This window comes from Pecten maximus, chromosome 6, assembly GCF_902652985.1.
Source record: "Pecten maximus chromosome 6, xPecMax1.1, whole genome shotgun sequence".
Taxonomy (NCBI): domain Eukaryota; kingdom Metazoa; phylum Mollusca; class Bivalvia; order Pectinida; family Pectinidae; genus Pecten; species Pecten maximus.
Window position 1 is genome coordinate 31,360,400 of NC_047020.1, and position 23,970 is coordinate 31,384,369.

At 35.5% G+C, this 23,970-nt stretch overlaps 1 protein-coding gene across 2 annotated transcripts in view; it reads left to right on the plus strand.

Annotated features, from left to right (window-relative positions):
• LOC117329527 (glutamate receptor-like) overlaps window positions 1–23,970 on the plus strand; it is a 117,894-nt gene that overhangs the window by 61,411 nt on the left and 32,513 nt on the right. For both annotated transcript variants that reach the window (XM_033887511.1, XM_033887513.1), the window contains exons 3-5: window positions 7,000–7,245; window positions 11,732–11,931; window positions 23,139–23,192. In XM_033887511.1, the coding sequence (XP_033743402.1) occupies window positions 7,000–7,245; window positions 11,732–11,931; window positions 23,139–23,192 (500 nt within the window). The remainder of the gene's footprint in view (window positions 1–6,999; window positions 7,246–11,731; window positions 11,932–23,138; window positions 23,193–23,970) is intronic.

A 23,970-nucleotide genomic window follows, 5' to 3' on the forward strand; every position in this document is an offset into this window, starting at 1 on the left:
ACAAAATAGTTTTTCTCCAAAATTTCATCTGCACACAGGTAGCAATTAGTAAATTTTGACAATATCTTTGCTTTAAATACCATTCCAACATATTTCAACCTTTCGCTTACATATACCAAAGAAAACAATGTGCAAGAAACCAATTCTGACAAATTTATACTTATGTTTTTTTTAACTATTATGTATTTATTGTGTAGCACTAAGTTAAATTCAATGTTGGGGAACCATATGTAGTTTTTTTTTTTATCTTTTGAATTTAAACTTTAATTATATAAAGGTATTATAGAAAATTATTTGACAAATTCAAACAATGACCAGGATTTTAATGATAACCATTCTACAAAATAGTCTTCTTCATAATGTCATCTCCACACAGGTAAAATACTGTAACACAGGGACTAGTGTACATGTAAATAGTTTATATGTTTCTGTTTTTTAGGCCAACACCACCATATGCATATACACTCCGTATTTACATTAGGAGGGGTGTTCTAAATTGTTGGCCAAAGACCGCACTTAATTTCCTTTTATATTCTACTGAAGAAACAAATTCAGAATTTTGAAACTTTACATAAAATCTGGTTTTAATTTCATATTGTAGAACTATTCTCTCATTATCAAATATTTTGATATTGGGATAACACCATTTTCTTTAATTTTCACATCTTTTACAATTGCAACTGTGACAAATAAGAATTAAAAAGTTTTAAACAGTTACTGTAATTGCAAGCCTTAGACCGCAAGTAATTACCCTCTATGTTCTACTTAAAAAAAACTTCATTAAAATGTTTTTGAGACTTTGTATGAAATATGGTTTTCATTTCATTTAGTAAAACTATTCTCTCAATTTCAAGCCATTTAGATATTAAGAAACAAATTTTCCACAATATTTACTGTAAGATAGTTTATTAATTATTTATTATTGAGGGGCCGCGATAGCCGAGTGGTTAAGATATGTCATGACACTTTATCACTAGCCCTCCACCTCTGGGTTGCTAGTTCGAAACCTACGTGGGGAAGTTAACTGGTACTGATCGTAGGCCGGTAGTGTTTCTCCTGGTACTCCGGCTTTCCTCCACCTCTAAACCTGGCACGTCCTTAAATGAACTTGGCTGTTAAACCAAATACACAAAGTTTATTAGTATTATATATATAGAAGAAGTATAGAAAAGTTTGAACAGTTATCCTGCAGAAGAAAAGGGAAGCTGACAATCAGGCCGGTATGTGCTGTCGTGGTTGTGTCTTTGGGCAAGACCATTTTACCCTTATTGCTCTGGATGGCATGCAATGGGCCTCTTATATGTTGTTCAGTCAGGTAGTCACCAACTACTACAAGGAGACCCAGCCTCAGACTTAAAGATGCTACTTATTTTTCAGAAACCGGACAAGCTGGTCTACACTGCTACCTTACAAGAAGTTTAAATCATTTATTTGAAAAGAAAATATTATTTATTTTGCTTGGTAAGCTTCATTTTCATAAATTATTGCACCATTTCCTGGATGGCATGTGGACAGACAGGTCTCCTGCATGTTGTTCAGAGGTAGTCACTAACTACTACAAGGAGACCCTGCCTCAAACTGACTCAGCTGGCTATTCAAAGGGTGATAAACAAAGCTAACAAACCAAATATATATAAGAGTAAGAGATAATTGCCACTTAATTTTCAGAAACTGGGCAAACTGGTGTACACTGCTACCTGATAAAAGGTTGAAAAAAGATATTTAAAAATAAAAACATGTTTTATTATGCATGGTTAAGCTTCCTTTACATGAATTATTGTTCAAATTCACATACAACAATTTAAAACTTGCTAATTACCTAATTTTCATCTGTGATAGAAAAAGGGAGATAACTTGCTCACCTGTTCTTGATATAAAATTACCTGGGTAATTATAATGTACAATTCATATTAATGCTTTTGTAGATATTTCCCTAAAGTTATATTCATGATCGATCAATTATCGATATGATGATGATTGATCATGAACTTATTAGTGATTCCCAACACTACTGAAGAAGTTGCAAAAGTTTTGAATAAAAAAAAAATAGATAATCTCCCAATTTGCTCGACATGGACCACTGACAAAGACACTGATACTGACTTTAAACTATGGGGAAAGTCTCGAAATATCAATTTAAAGAAATGGCTATGTCAAACAAACAAACAATTTTCCTTCTCTCATTTGTATCATTGTGTTCCACTGGGGAATTCATACAAAAATGGGATTTTCCTCGCGCAAGTGTGATTTATTAACAATTTTCTCCAAGATTAATATTGGCATGTGGACAGACAGGTCTCCTGCATGTTGTTCAGAGGTAGTCACTAACTACTACAAGGAGACCCTGCCTCAAACTGACTCAGCTGGCTATTCAAAGGGTGATAAACAAAGCTAACAAACCAAATATATATAAGAGTAAGAGATAATTGCCACTTAATTTTCAGAAACTGGGCAAACTGGTGTACACTGCTACCTGATAAAAGGTTGAAAAAAGATATTTAAAAATAAAAACATGTTTTATTATGCATGGTTAAGCTTCCTTTACATGAATTATTGTTCAAATTCACATACAACAATTTAAAACTTGCTAATTACCTAATTTTCATCTGTGATAGAAAAAGGGAGATAACTTGCTCACCTGTTCTTGATATAAAATTACCTGGGTAATTATAATGTACAATTCATATTAATGCTTTTGTAGATATTTCCCTAAAGTTATATTCATGATCGATCAATTATCGATATGATGATGATTGATCATGAACTTATTAGTGATTCCCAACACTACTGAAGAAGTTGCAAAAGTTTTGAATAAAAAAAAAATAGATAATCTCCCAATTTGCTCGACATGGACCACTGACAAAGACACTGATACTGACTTTAAACTATGGGGAAAGTCTCGAAATATCAATTTAAAGAAATGGCTATGTCAAACAAACAAACAATTTTCCTTCTCTCATTTGTATCATTGTGTTCCACTGGGGAATTCATACAAAAATGGGATTTTCCTCGCGCAAGTGTGATTTATTAACAATTTTCTCCAAGATTAATATTGGGGCGAGCCAATTCCCATAAAATCTTGGATATTCCTATCTGAAAGAGTTAATCCTATCTTTTTCAAGGAAATTTGTCCAAATTTAGATATTGTCTGATTGCAATGAAATTTGGTACAGTATATATAGGTACATCATGGGACACCGGTTACTCTTGTAGCCTCACTTTAACCTTTTTTTTAAACAGAATGACTGCCATTTCCCAGCCTCTGATTGGTCCAAAATAAGATATTGTCCAATTTTGATGAAATTTGATATGTAGGTACATCATGGGACACCGGTCCCTCTGGTCACCCCATTTTCACATTTTACCAAAATGGTCGCCATTTCCTGGCCTCTGATTGGTCCAAATTTAGATACATGTATTGTCTGATTTCAATGAAATAGGGGTATTATGGGACAGCAAATTCAACTTTATGGGTTTCATTTCCTTGGCAACAAGACAGTTTTACTTATTTTTGTTTAACGTCCTATTAAAAGCCAGGGTCATTTACAATATTTGTAAGGACGTGTTGGTTTTGGTGGTGGAGGAAAGCTGAAGTACCCGGAGGAAAACCACTGACCTACGGTCAGTACCAGGTAACTGCCCCACGTCGGTTTCGAACTCGCATCCCTGAGATGGACAGCTAGTGATAAAATGTTGGGACACCTTAACCACTCGGCCCTGCGGCCCAACCTTTAACACAGTCTTCTCATTGGTTGAAATTTAGATATTGAGCGATTTTTGATGAAAACTGCTGAAACAGAGTTATCGCCCCTCACTACGCTTCATTCTTTCTGTGACATCCTTCAGGTGTCACCCAACTAGTTAATAATATACATATGGTAATATTTATATATATGTGTGTGATACACTAATAAAAAAATATAACACGCATATGTACACGAATGAAATATGGTTATAATATACATATCTAATAATATTATATTATATTCATAATATAATATACTTTTCTAATACACTAATAATATAATATAAATTTGACTTTAATGAACGAGTACTAGTATATGATTTAACATATGACTATAACTATGTCTCTCTAAAATGTGTGACACTCAGCTGTGCCAGTATATACGTGTATACATAATACGACAATTATATACAATACAATACAAGATTTGCCCGCAGATGCATTGAGTGATGGAGTGTCTGAATGTACTGAAAAAACCGCCGTTTGTTCCATGATAAAATCTCAAAATCGAAGCAATTTAATAGGAACATGACATAGAGATGAAAAGTTTTCAATGCCTCCATAACCTCTCCTGGGTTTAAAGTTAACATACTAGATGTGTAAACACAAAGCTGAACTTTTGACCCTCCCGTAAGCAACATGGCGTGTTTATGATGACGTGTACATAGTGTTATAATGACGTATGTATTTGGAACACTGCGACCATCAATCAATGATTCCACTTATCACGCGCACGTCCATATTACTATGGGATTTCTATCTCAGCGTTCCCCCGGCATTTATATTCACAGCATCTAAAGAGGACATTCTGGAAATTACAATACATATTTGACACCACTCTACATACAACAAACATCTAAATCATGGTTTCAGGACTTGCCTCTCAAATGAGTATCGAACCACACTGACTCTCACTCATACAGGTTTTGATAGAGACGCTATTGTGTTTCTGTGGCGGAATTAACACCTCTAATGGCATGGACCCGCTACTAGATCTAAATAATATAATTCTGTGCCTGTGTGATACATGCGCAGTGAATATTACATGAGACAATAGAGATTCCAATATGTCTGTCTCTCCCTGACTTAACTCTTCTAACACAATCAACTGCTTTGAAAATCAACAAATTCGTATTAAATTCAAAAATATAACGCGTTGATATGCGGGAGACAGTAGTGGAACATGCAATTGTAGTTTTACATATATGGCGAATCATGTCCGCATCTCTCTGTAGTTAATACAATTAACATCGAAGCCTTTTGGAGGTGTGCTTTTGCTATGAATGCATTCCCTAAGCTGAAGTCTCGTAATACTATTTACTGTTCACAAGTGTGATAAGCATTGACGATTTTAAGTTTTTCTCTCGCTCAGTTATATTTAAACCTTTGGAAAGTGTATCGAACGCCCTTATAAGAATTAACACCTTCATGAATTACAACGAATTGCATATTAGATATAAATAAAATGGCGGCGACCACATCTTACTCATCGATAGTCCAATTACAGACCCTTGCCAGCATATAACACTTTACAGTTACAATACGTATAATCACTGGAGTAGATTTTAGTTCAATGTTAACTTGATTTATCTTACAACAATTGCGAAATAAGCTAAAGCAACTTATCCAAATCACCCTTGTTGGCCCGGATAATAGCGTGCAAGATGCTTTACTAGCTGTGGGAGGAAACCGGAGTACCCGGAAGAAACCCACGTGGTCGGGCAGGTGAACCATACCATTTCACTTCCGATCAGGGAATCGAACCAAGGCCGTCTAGGTGAAAGACAACTGTGCCATCCGACCCATTAAATAATAGTTTATGTTATTTATTTTGTTTAAAGTTGAATGCCGTACCTCTACGTGAATGGCAATCATTCTCAAATGTAATTATAAATTTCACTGCAAAAAACATGTTCAGACGGTTTACGAAACACTTACTCTCTAAGTATATAAATATGATAGAAGTCAATAAAATGTATATGTAAGATCCCTGTAATTTTGCTATAAAAGATTATAAAGTTTTGTTTTCTTGTGATAATGCGGAACTGATATCGACTTTATAGTGCACCTTACTGAAGTATACTACAGAGGACATCCGAAAGGAAACGTCAGCATTTCATATTATACTGACAACTGGCGAACCAGTCGCCCGACTCCCAGTATGCTGGTCGTTAAGCGGGAGTAGTAGTTATCATTTTTATAGACTATGGTACGTCTCAACAAGGAGACAACCGGGCAGCGGGCACAATTATTAGGCCCCCACCTACAGGACAGACTTCAGAATGACACTTATGGTTGTTGAATATATCTGTACGTGAAAAATCCTCTGGAAAATACATGTATTGCTTATCAATATGATGGGGAAAAAAATATATGTAACTTCTTGATATCGTTTTCGTTTATAATGGAATAAGTTATCTTAACTCCAAAGTTATCTTAAACATGTGAGTTATGGTTGTTGAACATATCTTTAGGTGAAAAAAACATCTGGACAATGCATATATTTCATATTATTGATTAGGTTTGCACAAAACATTTGTAGCATCTTGTACATGTATTTGTTTTTTATAATGGAATGAGCTATCAAGACTTTAAATATTATCTTCAGAATGACAGTTTCAGTGAAATATATCTCTAGGTGATACAACTTCTGGAAAATGTATACATTATGTATTTGTATCTTTATCTATTACAAGCTATTCCCTAAGAACCTGAAAACACAAGATTGATAGAATTTGTACTGGCCTTGACGTTCAGCTTTAAATGAGTAGGGTTAGAATGATTAGACTGTGTTCAATACAATCCGACCGGCTTGGTTTCGATAGAGTCAATTACAACTAAGGCTATCGTTACAATAACATGCAGAATGCTATTCCAGCATGATAGCACTATAACCTGTGTTTTGGGATTGAGACGATATTTACTGCTTAAATAACATACACATATGTTTTGTGTAGATATCAGGACATCTACAATGTATTGTTTTGTAACATAATGCATATAATTTGACAATATAAATGTAAGTTGTTTATTTACTAAGAAGCTTATCATTTCACATAAACTAAATATTTGTCCAAATTATGTAAAGTTCGCTCTTCGTCTTTTTGATGTATATTTATCTTTCCTGACAGGAATAAGTTGCCCTTATAGGCTCAAAAGGCGGACATTAAACTGGTGAAATTTTCTCAAGATCCAATGACGTTTATCAACATCAAAGACTGTTCCTGTCTAACATTTCATTTTTTCATTTTCAGTATGTGAACAGCTTGAAAATGGAGTTCTCGCATTTGTTGGGATGTCAAAAGTTTGTGCCTTGTCAACGATCCAGTCGTACAGCGATACGTTCAATTCGCCCTTTATAACACTGAGCATGCCCCAAAACTCCACTTCCAAAGACCCGTACCAGTTGTACATGCGACCCCATTATATTGACGGTATCGTTGATGTCATCGTTCATTACAACTGGAAAGAATTCTTCTATATATATGATACAGATGAAGGTAGGTCAATAAGTATGTTGTACGTGGGTTTATCACAACCAGTGTTTTATTTAAGTGCGACCTTTCGACGACACGCTCTGTCACTTTCATCATGCCAATGTCCGGTGAAGCGTATCAACAGAAGTGTGAAAAATATACGAGATTGTTACAGTATTAAATTGACAGGTCTTTTCGGCTACATTTAAGTTTTATGATACTTGTAATTAGGTTTGCGAGATTGTTATTAAATTGACTTGTCTTTTCGGCTACATTTAAGTCTTATGATAATTCGGTTTGCGAGATTGTTATTAAATTGACAGGTCTTTTCGACTACATTTAAGTCTTATGATAATTAGTTGTACGAGATTGTTATTAAATTGACAGGTCTTTTCGACTACATTTTAGTCTTATGCTAATTAGTTTACGAGATTGTTATAAAATCCACATGCCATTTTAGACTATACATCATGTACAAATATGTAAACTTATACATATTAAATTCCTTTTATTCCAGGTTAGTACATATTTATATAATATACAGTATTTTTGTCCTTACAACAGAAGCTATTTTCTATACGTGCTATAGTTGTCACAGATTTCTGTTGCAAAGTATCCGCCATTGCAGGTGTTGTTTCTGGTACGTTAAAAGACACAATTTATTGTTATTGAATGGCAAAGGTAAAAAATGTGATGTTAAGTTAGTTAAAAGTTACGAGCACACGAAATACCAGTAGTCACAGTGTAAGTGGATGAGGACATATATAGTATATACAGAGCACGTGCAACTGACAACATCATGTAAAGCAATTTATAATTAGGCTTTTGGCTAAATGTAGTCTAATTTCCAACTGGTGTTTCCAAATCGTTGCAAACGCCAAAGACTGATGCGAGAACTGAAGAATTGAAATGTGCTTTCTATAAAAAACAGGAAAATCAATATCTCAACGCCAACATGTTGTTATTATACTGCCGCGAAAGGCCATTTGTAGTTTAAATTGTTTTAAAAATTATCAGAATTGGTTGTAAATCACACTTCGGAAGCCTGCATAAATTGACAAGTCATCGATTCAAAATGTCAACGGAGTTGTAAAAGCCATCAATATCTTTGAAAATAATATTTTGATTTCTAATTTATCATTGAAAATTTGATTATATTTTATTTTATTAACTAAACGCCGAATAAACACTTCCTACCCGGTAGATATAAACATGGAACTAGACAACAAAAGGAAGGGAGTATTAACTAAGTAGAACAGTTGAATTATTTATAAATTGAAATTGAAAAAATACTCTAATCTAGTTAGAGTGATCTTCAAACAGCAAGTGCAATTTGGATACCATCATCTCAATACCTAATATCCTCCTTAAAGTCACTATTCTCATCTTTAGTACAACTTTGAAGCAAAACGGCTTGTATTAATCTAATTCAGAAAGTATTAAATTTGTTGTTTGTAAACGCTCAAGGACATTTACTATTTATGACGTTCGTAAATTTTAGAACAGTTCATCATTTTTAAAACATCTACATGATTGGTTTGTAATGGTTATTCATTTTATTTGATCATCACAAAAAGAAATAAAAAGGGTGCATCAAAACAAATGTATATTCCGATAATTTCATTTAAATGGTTATAACTTTAAACTATTGCATTATGTAATGACACATTGAACAGTCTGTGACCATCAAACTGAAGATTGGTCGTGATATTATAGTCAGCCTTCAAATGTAAGAAAACGTATCTCCCTATACACCTACCAATCTGCTTGAGAAGTGTTGTAAGTATGAACTAAGTGCCTTGACACATTATAGGGTATGACTAAAAGTTTCACCACATGTAAATTGAGTGTCCTGACACCCAAAATTATATACTTAACTAAATGAGTTCAATTATCACATGTTTTCGTCGTTAACCATTTTTTTCTCTTTTTTCCCTTTTAGTCATGACCAAAACTTTAATATCTTGCTTAACAATATATATAATTTGGCTGGTTACTCTTTTTAGAAATATGACCAAATAGACGCCATGGTTACGTCTCTAAGGTACGGCATTTCAATATGATGCCACTTCATAAGAGACCTTGAGGGACCCGATCATCCAAGTCGTCTTCATAAAAATCTGAGCTCAAAGAAGACGTACCATTCTAAAGTGAGACAAGTAAAAAGCATATTAAAATAAAAAAAAAAAATAGAAACAGAGTATAGGTCGAATAATGATAGAACTGCCGCATACAGCTGTTTATTCCGTCGTTGTCTCCACCGGTGATTCTAGAGACCAAAACTGAACTCTTCGATATTGTTTTATTTTCTCTAAAATATCCGTGGATTGGTAAATGCATTACAGTTTTAACTGGTCTTCCCTTCATATTAGTGTAACAAGGTGTACGTTTCACGCTATCATGTCCAAGCTATGGCACCCTTAATTGGCTTTAAATGTCGCATTATCCGTGAAATATTCCTCCGAATATCACTGTAGCTGTTGATATCTCGCTGATTTCTCTAATCTGTTTGATTTCGTCTTTTTTAAGACAGCGATACCCATTAATGAGCAATCTTCTTATGTTGTGATAAGACTTTACCAAATCTAAGTACTTGACTGTTTTACATTCCTTATTCACATTTAGGTAAAGTATGACCTTTTTCGAGGAGCTTTACAAATCAATGTAAACAGGTAAAGATGCGAGTGCGGTTAAACTAGAACATGTATCTAAAACTGCAGTTGTATGCAATGTTAGCCAATTCCTTGACCTTTTCGGCGACCCCCCCCCCCCCCCCCCCCCCCCCAAAAAAAAAAAAAAAAAGCCATGGTGTTGATGGCTTCACTCCAAGAACTTAATGGAGGATGTTCTCTATCGGCGATGGATGTTCGATGACTGCAATTGTGTTCTTTTGATAAGCTTTGGTCATCATGTAGACTGACGTTATTATATTAAGCACAAAACGGCATATTTTATTTTTCTTGTTTATGTTTAGATTCCCATTTTTTACTTCAATGGACGCCATTTTTAAACATATAATTTTGCATATGTTTCTCAAAAGAAAACAATTTTTGGAAAGAAAGTCTGAAAATGTAAACTTAAACCTAAAATCAGTTCAATTGTAACAGCTTCCCCCAAATGGAACCTTAACCAACACACCAGTTTACAGTTTCATAGTTCGTGATGTGAGGATCAGTACATGGGCCTACACTTTATGAGCCTGAAATATATTTGCTGATATCGCCGTGCTAGACTTCTAACGCGAATAGAAATAGTACAATCGTCCCAGACACCGATATTTTATGTTCTGCAAACGCTATTTCGTTCCGACTTTCCGAACACCTATTTGACAACTATGAACTATAATGTTGTGCATGCTCCCAGAGAGAAAATGATATTGATTCTGAATCCGAATGTATGTTTGTTGATGAATACACGCTGCCGAAACCGTTTGACTAAGTTACAAGTGATTTATGTATAGCGTGTACTGAGAAATGCGAGTATAGATTTATACGGGTAATTTTCCTTGTGACGTCATGCACGTAATACAATAACACTACACGGGCGTATTGATGTTCTTTCCTGCTAATCTTACATAATATTTGGCCTGATCCCAAAAATGAAATTCGCGATTTGGTTTCTTATTTATGGTGTTCCCTTATCATTGAAGACAATTACGTCATTATAGAGGCTTAAATCACCACACTCATATTTCACAGACATTATTGTCTAAATATAGAATTTGTTTAACTGAAATACAGTTTATGATGGCTTAAGGGATCATAAGAGGATGAAATAGTACAAATAGGATATCACATGTATGAAATCCACGAGAAAAAATATGACGGTTTTTTGAGTCTAACATTTAGGTAAATGTCCAGTGACTGGCTTTACCTCGAATCTTGTTAATATGGTCACATTATCTTGGTTACAACATGTGTCAAATGATTTTAAAACGATTTATTATGAATCTAGGGACACATTCTCTTTATGCTGTAGAATAATATATGGTTTCCTGGACTAAAATAGGTGGCGCTTTTTGTTTTTCGAAAACTCAATTGCAAATCGTACTTAAGCTGTAGAGAATACCGATATCATAACGAAACCGTAATACTTACTCAAAATCGGTTAAACTGGACAAGATATGAACGAAAAAAACTTGAAACTATACAAGAACAATATATATATATCAGGTGTCCAGGAAGGGAAAGCGTCTTCTACTTCAACAACGATACTTGCCACTAGATGACGTTAAATCGTATTAAACTAATATTGTAATTTAAAAAAGAGAATCCATAGTATTCCTGCATTGCATATCGATATGGATTTGCAAGTTGCTTTCGCTCTCGTTCCTGAATTGCAAATCAGCATATGGTCTTTTGCATCACTAAAGAATTCTAGAAAAATGGTACGATTTGTTTTTTGGTTAATGGAAGCAATTCACAGTCAATATAATAAAATTGATATCTTCATTCATTGCTGAATAAAGAACACATATGTAGTAATAATTTCATATGATTATTTATTTCAGGTTTAGTGCGATTACAACAGCTCTTCCAGGCTTTTAACGTAAGAGAATACGAATTAATTGACATCAATGTGAAGCGAGTACACGATGCAAACGAGTCCCACGCTTTACTGAGGGACATATACAGTGTAGTTAAGGACACAGACCTCCGAATTCTACTGGACATCGCGACGGACGAGGCCCGGAAACTCATTATGGCTATCGTAAGCTAAACTATATTGATACAAGAACTGTACCTACTGCCCCCATAGCATGATCGTAAGAGGGGACTAGATTTGGGATCTTATATTTTCTCTCCTCAAAACAACTTTCTTCATCCTTATGCTCCCCTTCTTCACTGCCCTGCCTCATTTCTGGCATATAGCTGAGTGTTCGCCTCTTTGATGAAGATATTTGGTTTTGTCTCCAGGCCATGATTCGTCTCTAAAAGATAGTTTCTAGTTCTGCTGTAGTGCTCAGCATTTCTGGAGTGGAAATATGCATGAAAACTGACAGTACGTTAAAATACTGAACCGATTCACTCCCTGTATGTTCTTGGATTGCATTTTGTACATATAAAAACCGACATGATTAAGATGTCATATTTTCTGGTAGGTTATTGAATTTCATTCCCGTTTGTTTAAGTGCAACAGTTAACTTCGGTTAGATTAATTAAATTGTAAACCATTGTTATGTAAATAAGATAGTAAAGGAATGAAATGTAGATTAAAAAGGCTACTGAACTATAAAAAACAAAACAAGCGAATCAACACTAGTGTCGATGCAAAACCGTAGTTCTCACCAAAAAACGATAATAAAAAAAGGGGGGGGGGGGGGGGGGGGGGGGGGGGGGATGCAAAATAAATGAGATGTCAGATTTATTATACTTACTATGAGTTTATGCAGCATAACTAAATTTAAATAAATTATTGCAATTCTTTCCTATACTTTTCTTATAATATCTTGCAATATCACAAAAGTTGTAACATCAATTTCCCCCCGATTTGTCACCAGGAAACATAAAGTACACGCCAACTTACTACGTGTACCTTATTATACTCATGTAAGTCTAGTCAGGTACATATTATACTCATGTAAGCCTAGTCAGGTACCTATTATACTCATGCTAGCCTAGTCAGGTACATATTATACTCATGTAAGCCTAGTCAGGTACTTTATTATACTCATGTAAGCCTAGTCAGGTACCCATTATACTCATGTAAGCCTAGTCAGGTACTTTATTATACTCATGTTAGCCTAGTCAGGTACCAATTATACTCTTGTTAGCCTAGTCAGGTACCTATTATACTCATGTAAGCCTAGTCAGGTACTTTATTATACTCATGTTAGCCTAGTCAGGTACCAATTATACTCTTGTTAGCCTAGTCAGGTACCTATTATACTCATGTAAGCCAAGTCAGGTACTTTATTATACTCATGTTAGCCTAGTCAGGTACCTATTATACTCATGTAAGCCTAGTCAGGTACTTTATTATACTCATGTAAGCCTAGTCAGGTACCCATTATACTCATGTAAGCCTAGTCAGGTACTTTATTATACTCATGTTAGCCTAGTCAGGTACATATTATACTCATGTAAGCCTAGTCAGGTACCTTATTATACTCATGTTAGCCTAGTCAGGTACATATTATACTCATGTAAGCCTAGTCAGGTACCTTATTATACTCATGTAAGCCTAGTCAGGTACCTTATTATACTCATGTAAGCCTAGTCAGGTACCTATTATACTCATATAAGCCTAGTCAGGTACCTATTATACTCATGTTAGCCTAGTCAGGTACCTTATTATACTCATGTTAGCCTAGTCAGGTACCTATTATACTCATGTAGCCTAGTCAGGTACCTATTATACTCATGTTAGCCTAGTCAGGTACCTATTATACTCATGTTAGCCTAGTCAGGTACCTATTATACTCATGTTAGCCTAGTCAGGTACCTATTATACTCATGTTAGCCTAGTCAGGTACCTATTATACTCATGTTAGCCTAGTCAGGTACCTATTATACTCATGTTAGCCTAGTCAGGTACCTATTATACTCATGTAAGCCTAGTCAGGTACCTATTATACTCATGTTAGCCTAGTCAGGTACCTTATTATACTCATGTAAGCCTAGTCAGGTACCTATTATACTCATGTAAGCCTAGTCAGGTACCTATTATACTCATGTAAGCCTAGTCAGGTACCTATTATACTCATGTTAGCCTAGTCAGGTACCTATTATACTCATGTAAGCCTAGTCAGGTACCTTATTATACTCATGTTAGCCTAGTCAGGTACCTATTATACTCATGTTAGCCTAGTCAGGTACCTTATTATACTCATGTAATCCTAGTCAGGTACCTATTATACTCATGTAAGCCTAGTCAGGTACCTTATTATACTCATGTAATCCTAGTCAGGTACCTATTATACTCATGTAAGCCTAGTCAGGTACTTTATTATACTCATGTAAGCCTAGTCAGGTACCTATTATACTCATGTAAGCCTAGTCAGGTACATATTATACTCATGTAAGCCTAATCAGGTACATATTATACTCATGTTAACCTAGTCAGGTACATATTATACTCATGTTAACCTAGTCAGGTACCTTTTGTACTCATGTAAGCCTAGTCAGGTACCTATTATACTCATGTTAGCCTAGTCAGGTACCTATTATACTCATGTAAGCCTAGTCAGGTACCTATTATACTCATGTAAGCCTAGTCAGGTACCTATTATACTCATGTAAGCCTAGTCAGGTACCTATTATACTCATGTAGGCCTAGTCAGGTACCTTATTATACTCATGTTAGCCTAGTCAGGTACCTATTATACTCATGTAAGCCTAGCCAGGTACATATTATACTCATGTTAGCCTAGTCAGGTACATATTATACTCATGTAAGCCTAGTCAGGTACATATTATACTCATGTTAGCCTAGTCAGGTACATATTATACTCATGTTAGCCTAGTGAGGTACCTATTATACTCATGTAAGCCTAGTCAGGTACCTATTATACTCATGTAAGCCTAGTCAGGTACCTATTATACTCATGTAAGCCTAGTCAGGTACCTATTATACTCATGTAGGCCTAGTCAGGTACCTATTATACTCATGTTAGCCTAGTCAGGTACCTATTATACTCATGTAGCCTAGTCAGGTACCTATTATACTCATGTTAGCCTAGTCAGGTACCTTATTATACTCATGTTAGCCTAGTCAGGTACCTATTATACTCATGTAAGCCTAGTCAGGTACCTATTATACTCATGTAAGCCTAGTCAGGTACCTATTATACTATACTCATGTTAGCCTAGTCAGGTACCTTATTATACTCATGTTAAGCCTAGTCAGGTACCTATTATACTCATGTAAGCCTAGTCAGGTACCTATTATACTCATGTAGCCTAGTCAGGTACCTATTATACTCATGTTAGCCTAGTCCAGGTACCTATTATACTCATTGTAAGCCTAGTCAGGTACCTATTATACTCATGTATAGCCTAGTCAGGTACCTTATTATACTCATGTAAGCCTAGTCAGGTACCTATTATACTCATGTAACCTAGTCAGTACATTGTACCTATTAACTCCTGTAAGCCTAGTCAGGTACCTATTATACTCATGTAAGCCTAGTCAGGTACCTATTATACTCATGTAAGCCTAGTCAGGTACCTATTATACTCATGTAGCCTAGTCAAGGTACCTATTATACTCATGTAAGCCTAGTCAGGTACCTATTATACTCATGTAAGCCTAGTCAGGTACCTATTATACTCATGTTAAGCCTAGTCAGGTACATATTATACTCATGTAAGCCTAGTCAGGTACCTATTATACTCATGTAAGCCTAGTCAGGTACCTATTATACTCATGTAGCCTAGTCAGGTACCTTATTATACTCATGTAAGCCTAGTCAGGTACATATTATACTCATGTTAGCCTAGTCAGGTACCTATTATACTCATGTTAGCCTAGTCAGGTACCTATTATACTCATGTTAGCCTAGTCAGGTACCTATTATACTCATGTTAGCCTAGTCAGGTACCTATTATACTCATGTTAGCCTAGTCAGGTACCTATTATACTCATGTTAGCCTAGTCAGGTACCTATTATACTCATGTTAGCCTAGTCAGGTACCTATTATACTCATGTTAGCCTAGTCAGGTACCTATTATACTCATGTTAGCCTAGTCAGGTACCTATTATACTCATGTTAGCCTAGTCAGGTACCTATTATACTCATGTAAGCCTAGTCAGGTACATATTATACTCATGTAAGCCTAGTCAGGTACCTATTATACTCATGTAAGCCTAGTCAGGTACCTATTATACTCATGTTAAGCCTAGTCAGGTACCTATTATACTCATGTTAAGCCTAGTCAGGTACCTATTATACTCATGTTAGCCTAGTCAGGTACCTATTATACTCATGTTAAGCCTAGTCAGGTACCTATTATACTCATGTTAGCCTAGTCAGGTACCTATTATACTCATGTTAAGCCTAGTCAGGTACCTATTATACTCATGTTAGCCTAGTCAGGTACCTATTATACTCATGTAAGCCTAGTCAGGTACATATTATACTCATGTAAGCCTAGTCAGGTACCTATTATACTCATGTAAGCCTAGTCAGGTACCTATTATACTCATGTAAGCCTAGTCAGGTACCTATTATACTCATGTAAGCCTAGTCAGGTACATATTATACTCATGTAAGCCTAGTCAGGTACCTATTATACTCATGTAAGCCTAGTCAGGTACCTATTATACTCATGTAGCCTAGTCAGGTACCTATTATACTCATGTTAAGCCTAGTCAGGTACCTATTATACTCATGTAAGCCTAGTCAGGTACCTATTATACTCATGTTAGCCTAGTCAGGTACCTATTATACTCATGTTAGCCTAGTCAGGTACCTATTATACTCATGTTAGCCTAGTCAGGTACCTATTATACTCATGTTAGCCTAGTCAGGTACCTATTATACTCATGTTAGCCTAGTCAGGTACCTTATTATACTCATGTTAGCCTAGTCAGGTACCTATTATACTCATGTAAGCCTAGTCAGGTACCTTATTATACTCATGTTAGCCTAGTCAGGTACCTTATTATACTCATGTTAGCCTAGTCAGGTACCTATTATACTCATGTAAGCCTAGTCAGGTACATATTATACTCATGTAAGCCTAGTCAGGTACTATTATACTCATGTAGCCTAGTCAGGTACCTATTATACTCATGTAAGCCTAGTCAGGTACCTATTATACTCATGTTAGCCTTAGTCAGGTACCTATTATACTCATGTAAGCCTAGTCAGGTTACCTATTATACTCAGTTAAGCCTAGTCAGGTACCTATTATACTCATGTAAGCCTAGTCAGGTACCTTATTATACTCATGTTAGCCTAGTCAGGTACCTATTATACTCATGTAAGCCTAGTCAGGTACCTATTATACTCATGTTAGCCTAGTCAGGTACCTATTATACTCATGTAAGCCTAGTCAGGTACCTATTATACTCATGTAAGCCTAGTCAGGTACCTATTATACTCATGTTAGCCTAGTCAGGTACCTATTATACTCATGTAAGCCTAGTCAGGTACCTATATACTCATGTAAGCCTAGTCAGGTACCTTATTATACTCATGTAAGCCTAGTCAGGTACCTATTATACTCATGTAAGCCTAGTCAGGTACCTATTATACTCATGTTAGCCTAGTCAGGTACCTATTATACTCATGTAAGCCTAGTCAGGTACCTATTATACTCATGTTAGCCTAGTCAGGTACCTATTATACTCATGTAAGCCTAGTCAGGTACCTATTATACTCATGTAAGCCTAGTCAGGTACCTTATTATACTCATGTAAGCCTAGTCAGGTACCTATTATACTCATGTTAGCCTAGTCAGGTACCTTATTATACTCATGTAATCCTAGTCAGGTACCTATTATACTCATGTAAGCCTAGTCAGGTACCTTATTATACTCATGTAATCCTAGTCAGGTACCTATTATACTCATGTAAGCCTAGTCAGGTACTTTATTATACTCATGTAAGCCTAGTCAGGTACCTATTATACTCATGTAAGCCTAGTCAGGTACATATTATACTCATGTAAGCCTAATCAGGTACATATTATACTCATGTTAACCTAGTCAGGTACATATTATACTCATGTTAACCTAGTCAGGTACCTTTTGTACTCATGTAAGCCTAGTCAGGTACCTATTATACTCATGTTAGCCTAGTCAGGTACCTATTATACTCATGTAAGCCTAGTCAGGTACCTATTATACTCATGTAAGCCTAGTCAGGTACCTATTATACTCATGTAAGCCTAGTCAGGTACCTATTATACTCATGTAGGCCTAGTCAGGTACCTTATTATACTCATGTTAGCCTAGTCAGGTACCTATTATACTCATGTAAGCCTAGTCAGGTACATATTATACTCATGTTAGCCTAGTCAGGTACATATTATACTCATGTAAGCCTAGTCAGGTACATATTATACTCATGTTAGCCTAGTCAGGTACCTATTATACTCATGTAAGCCTAGTCAGGTACCTATTATACTCATGTAAGCCTAGTCAGGTACCTTATTATACTCATGTAAGCCTAGTCAGGTACCTATTATACTCATGTAGGCCTAGTCAGGTACCTTATTATACTCATGTTAGCCTAGTCAGGTACCTATTATACTCATGTAGGCCTAGTCAGGTACCTATTATACTCATGTTAGCCTAGTCAGGTACCTTATTATACTCATGTTAGCCTAGTCAGGTACCTATTATACTCATGTAAGCCTAGTCAGGTACATATTATACTCATGTTAGCCTAGTCAGGTACCTATTATACTCATGTAAGCCTAGTCAGGTACCTATTATACTCATGTTAGCCTAGTCAGGTACTTTATTATACTTTTGTAAGCCTAGTCAGGTACCTATTATACTCATGTAAGCCTAGTCAGGTACATATTATACTCATGTAAGCCTAGTCAGGTACCTATTATACTCATGTTAGCCTAGCCAGGTACCTATTATACTCTTGTAAGCCTAGTCAGGTACCTATTATACTCATGTAAGCCTAGTCAGGTACCTATTATACTCATGTAAGCCTAGTCAGGTACCTATTATACTCATGTTAGCCTAGCCAGGTACCTATTATACTCTTGTAAGCCTAGTCAGGTACATATTATACTCATGTTAGCCTAGTCAGGTACCTATTATACTCATGTAATCCTAGCCAGGTACCTATTATACTCATGTAAGCCTAGTCAGGTACCTTATTATACTCATGTAATCCTAGTCAGGTACCTATTATACTCATGTAAGCCTAGTCAGGTACTTTATTATACTCATGTAAGCCTAGTCAGGTACCTATTATACTCATGTAAGCCTAGTCAGGTACATATTATACTCATGTAAGCCTAGTCAGGTACATATTATACTCATGTAAGCCTAGTCAGGTACCTATTATACTCATGTAAGCCTAGTCAGGTACATATTATACTCATGTAAGCCTAGTCAGGTACCTTATTATACTCATGTAAGCCTAGTCAGGTACCTATTATACTCATGTTAGCCTAATCAGGTACCTATTATACTCATGTTAGCCTAGTCAGGTACCTATTATACTCATGTTAGCCTAGTCAGGTACCTATTATACTCATGTTAGCCTAGTCAGGTACCTATTATACTCATGTTAGCCTAGTCAGGTACCTTATTATACTCATGTTAGCCTAGTCAGGTACCTATTATACTCATGTTAGCCTAGTCAGGTACCTATTATACTCATGTTAGCCTAGTCAGGTACCTTATTATACTCATGTTAGCCTAGTCAGGTACCTTATTATACTCATGTTAGCCTAGTCAGGTACATATTATACTCATGTAAGCCTAGTCAGGTACATATTATACTCATGTAAGCCTAGTCAGGTACCTATTATACTCATGTAAACCTAGTCAGGTACCTATTATACTCATGTTATCCTAGTCAGGTGTCTATTATACTCATGTTAACCTAGTCAGGTACCTATTATACTCATGTTAGCCTAGTCAGGTACCTATTATACTCATGTTAGCCTAGTCAGGTACCTTATTATACTCATGTTAACCTAGTCAGGTACCTATTATACTCATGTTAGCCTAGTCAGGTACCTATTATACTCATGTAAGCCTAGTCAGGTACATATTATACTCATGTAAGTCTAGTCAGGTACCTATTATACTCATGTAAGCCTAGTCAGGTACATATTATACTCATGTAAGTCTAGTCAGGTACCTATTATACTCATGTAAGCCTAGTCAGGTACATATTATACTCATGTAAGTCTAGTCAGTTACCTTATTATACTCATGTAAGCCTAGTCAGGTACATATTATACTCATGTTAGCCTAGTCAGGTACCTTATTATACTCATGTTAGCCTAGTCAGGTACCTACTGTACTCATGTTAGCCTAGTCAGGTACCTATTATACTCATGTTAACCTAGTCAGGTACCTTATTATACTCATGTTAGCCTAGTCAGGTACCTTATTATACTCATGTAAGCCTAATCAGGTACCTATTATACTCATGTTAGCCTAGTCAGGTACCTATTATACTCATGTTAGCCTAGTCAGGTACATATTATACTCATGTTAGCCTAGTCAGGTACCTATTATACTCATGTTAGCCTAGTCAGGTACCTTATTATACTCATGTTAACCTAGTCAGGTACCTTATTATACTCATGTTAGCCTAGTCAGGTACCTATTATACTCATGTTAACCTAGTCAGGTACCTTATTATACTCATGTTAGCCTAGTCAGGTACCTTATTATACTCATGTTAACCTAGTCAGGTACCTATTATACTCATGTAAGCCTAGTCAGGTACATATTATACTCATGTTAGCCTAGTCAGGTACCTATTATACTCATGTAAGCCTAGTCAGGTACCTATTATACTCATGTTAGCCTAGTCAGGTACCTATTATACTCATGTAAGCCTAGTCAGGTACATATTATACTCATGTTAGCCTAGTCAGGTACCTTATTATACTCATGTTAGCCTAGTCAGGTACATATTGTACTCATGTAAGCCTAGTCAGGTACCTATTGTACTCATGTAAGCCTAATCAGGTACCTATTATACTCATGTTAGCCTAGTCAGGTACATATTATACTCATGTTAGCCTAGTCAGGTACCTACAATGTTGTATTGTACTCATGTAAACCTAGTCAGGTACCAATTATACTCTTGTTAGCCTAGTCAGGTACCAATTATACTCTTGTGAGCCTAGTCAGGTACCTATTATACTCACGTAAGCCTAGTCAGGTACCAATTATACTCTTGTTAGCCTAGTCAGGTACTTTATTATACTCATGTAAGCCTAGTCAGGTACATATTATACTCATGTTAGCCTAGTCAGGTACCTATTATACTCATGTTAGCCTAGTCAGGTACCTTATTATACTCATGTTAGCCTAGTCATGTACCTATTATACTCATGTTAGCCTAGTCAGGTACCTTATTATACTCATGTTAGCCAAGTCAGGTACATATTATACTCATGTTAGCCTAGTCAGGTACCTTATTATACTCATGTTAGCCTAGTCAGGTACCTTATTATACTCATGTTAGCCAAGTCAGGTACATATTATACTCATGTAAGCCTAGTCAGGTACCTATTATACTCATGTTAGCCTAGTCAGGTACTTTATTATACTCATGTTAGCCTAGTCAGGTACCTATTATACTCATGTAAGCCTAGTCAGGTACATATTATACTCATGTAAGCCTAGTCAGGTACATATTATACTCATGTTAGCCTAGTCAGGTACCTTATTATACTCATGTTAGCCTAGTCAGGTACCTATTATACTCATGTTAACCTAGTCAGGTACCTTATTATACTCATGTTAGCCTAGTCAGGTACCTATTATACTCATGTTAGCCTAGTCAGGTACCTATTATACTCATGTTAGCCTAGTCAGGTACCTATTATACTCATGTTAGCCTAGTCAGGTACATATCATACTGATGTTAGTCTAGTCAGGTACCTATTATACTCATGTAAGCCTAGTCAGGTACCTATTGTACTCATGTCAGCCTAGTCAGGTACCTCATTATACTCATGTTAGCCTAGTCAGGTACCTATTATACTCATGTTAGCCTAGTCGGGTACCTTATTATACCCATGTTAGCCTAGTCGGGTACCTATTATACTCATGTAAACCTAGTCAGGTACCTTTTGTACTCATGTAAGCCTAGTCAGGCACCTTATTATACTCATGTTAGCCTATTCAGGTGTCTACACCTAGATAACTATCGGGAATGAGATATCGCCCTTTTTATATAGAAACTGGCGTAACATCTCTCTAATTGAAAACGAACATTCTGGACACAAATATTACGCTTGAAACCATCTTCGGTCTGGACGACGATTCACACGTTCTTTTTGTAATCAATAATACAAATGCGTTAAGCGACCGAATTGTAGAGGGGGTAAATAAACGACCTTTACAGGAATAAGTGTACGTGTTCCGAAACCTGATACCGCTATTGATTTTTTCTAAGAGGTGACCTTACTACTGTCGGTGAACAGAAATCGGTACCTATATAGAGTATGGTAATTAGGAGTGGAATTTCAGAATGCGTGTGTATCCGATGTTGTAGATATCACAGACATCTAAAAACAAGCATATACCGTTATACTGTTGGTATGTGTTCATCTAGAATGTCAACCAAACCTATATAGAGTATGGTAATCTGCTATGAGTATAAACTGTTATAGTTTTGACATTTATAATTATCAGTTTCCATACAATGTTTTTTCATTGATAACTAGATATTCAAGCGAGTTTAAAACATACCAAATCTATTTTGCATTTGAATCGATAAGGATGTATAGTTAGAATGTGGTTAATTAAGTTGTCACTTTAAAGCAAAAAAGAATACCGACATATTAATGGAACCAGAATTCCATCTTACAATCGGTCAAACGACAACAAAATATGAACAAATATATAGATTATCATGGAGACCTTAAAATAGTACAAGAATACATTGTGGGTTGGTTTTTCTATAGACGCAAAGGACATCAATTATAGCCCCATATAACACCGTCTGTTTTAATTGTTATTACTATATAATGTAATGATTGATTGTACATGTATGAAGTATCTTTTACCTTGGATATTTCGCGAGGAATACCAGTTTGTACGTTGAATCAAGTAGGTACAATAATGAGTAGGAGGAAAGCAATCTTAATATTTCATTAATTACAATCATTTGAGTGCAATCTTTAAATCATTTAACAAACTTGAGAGACTTTTCCTTGATCACATGAATACCACAGACTATACGATAATGATAACACTGTAACAATTCACTGGTGTTTACTGACAAATGTAACTAAATGTCATATTGCAGAGAAATGATGGAGACATGATCAACAACAGATTCCACTTTTTATTAGCTGACCTGGTATGTATAACATAATAAGTGGTTTATGTTTAAATCATAGTAAATCTATCTTTTAATTCTTGATTGATGTATTTTCTGGTGCTGAAAGCACGTTATATACAAATAGAACACCTTTCCATCCTGAAATCATAACTAACGTTAAATGAAATGTGTGTTACATATGTTTACATCAGGTACTGAACTGTGATTGTAGGTTTTCATTGTTTAAATCGTTACGTCATATTTTCCATGAAGCAAAAAAAAAAAAAAAAAAATTCAAATAAAGATAGAAAAAAATCTTACAAACAGGATGTAATGCATATTCTCAATTGCTGTTATTTGACAACACCATTCATCGATTCAACCTGTGTTGTTATTTTGTTCAACCTTTTATTTTGACTATTTATCTATATAACTTGTACGTCACCTAGGGTGTTTTCTAATTACAATACCAGTTATATATAAACACTACCTCCTGTCTACTGTCGTTATTACTACATTACCAATTATATATAAACACTACCTCCTGTCTGTACTGTCGTTATTACTACATTACCAATTATATATAAACACTACCTCCTGTCCTGTACTGTCGTTATTACTACATACCAATTATATAAACACTACCTCCTGTCTACTGTCGGTATTACTACATTACCAATTATATATAACACTTACCTCCTGTCTGTACTGTCGTTATTACTACATCCAATTATATATAAACACTACCCTTTTCCTTTTTCCCCCAAAAAAAAAGTCTGTACTGTTTGTTTTTTCAACCTTTTTAAAAAATTTTCCC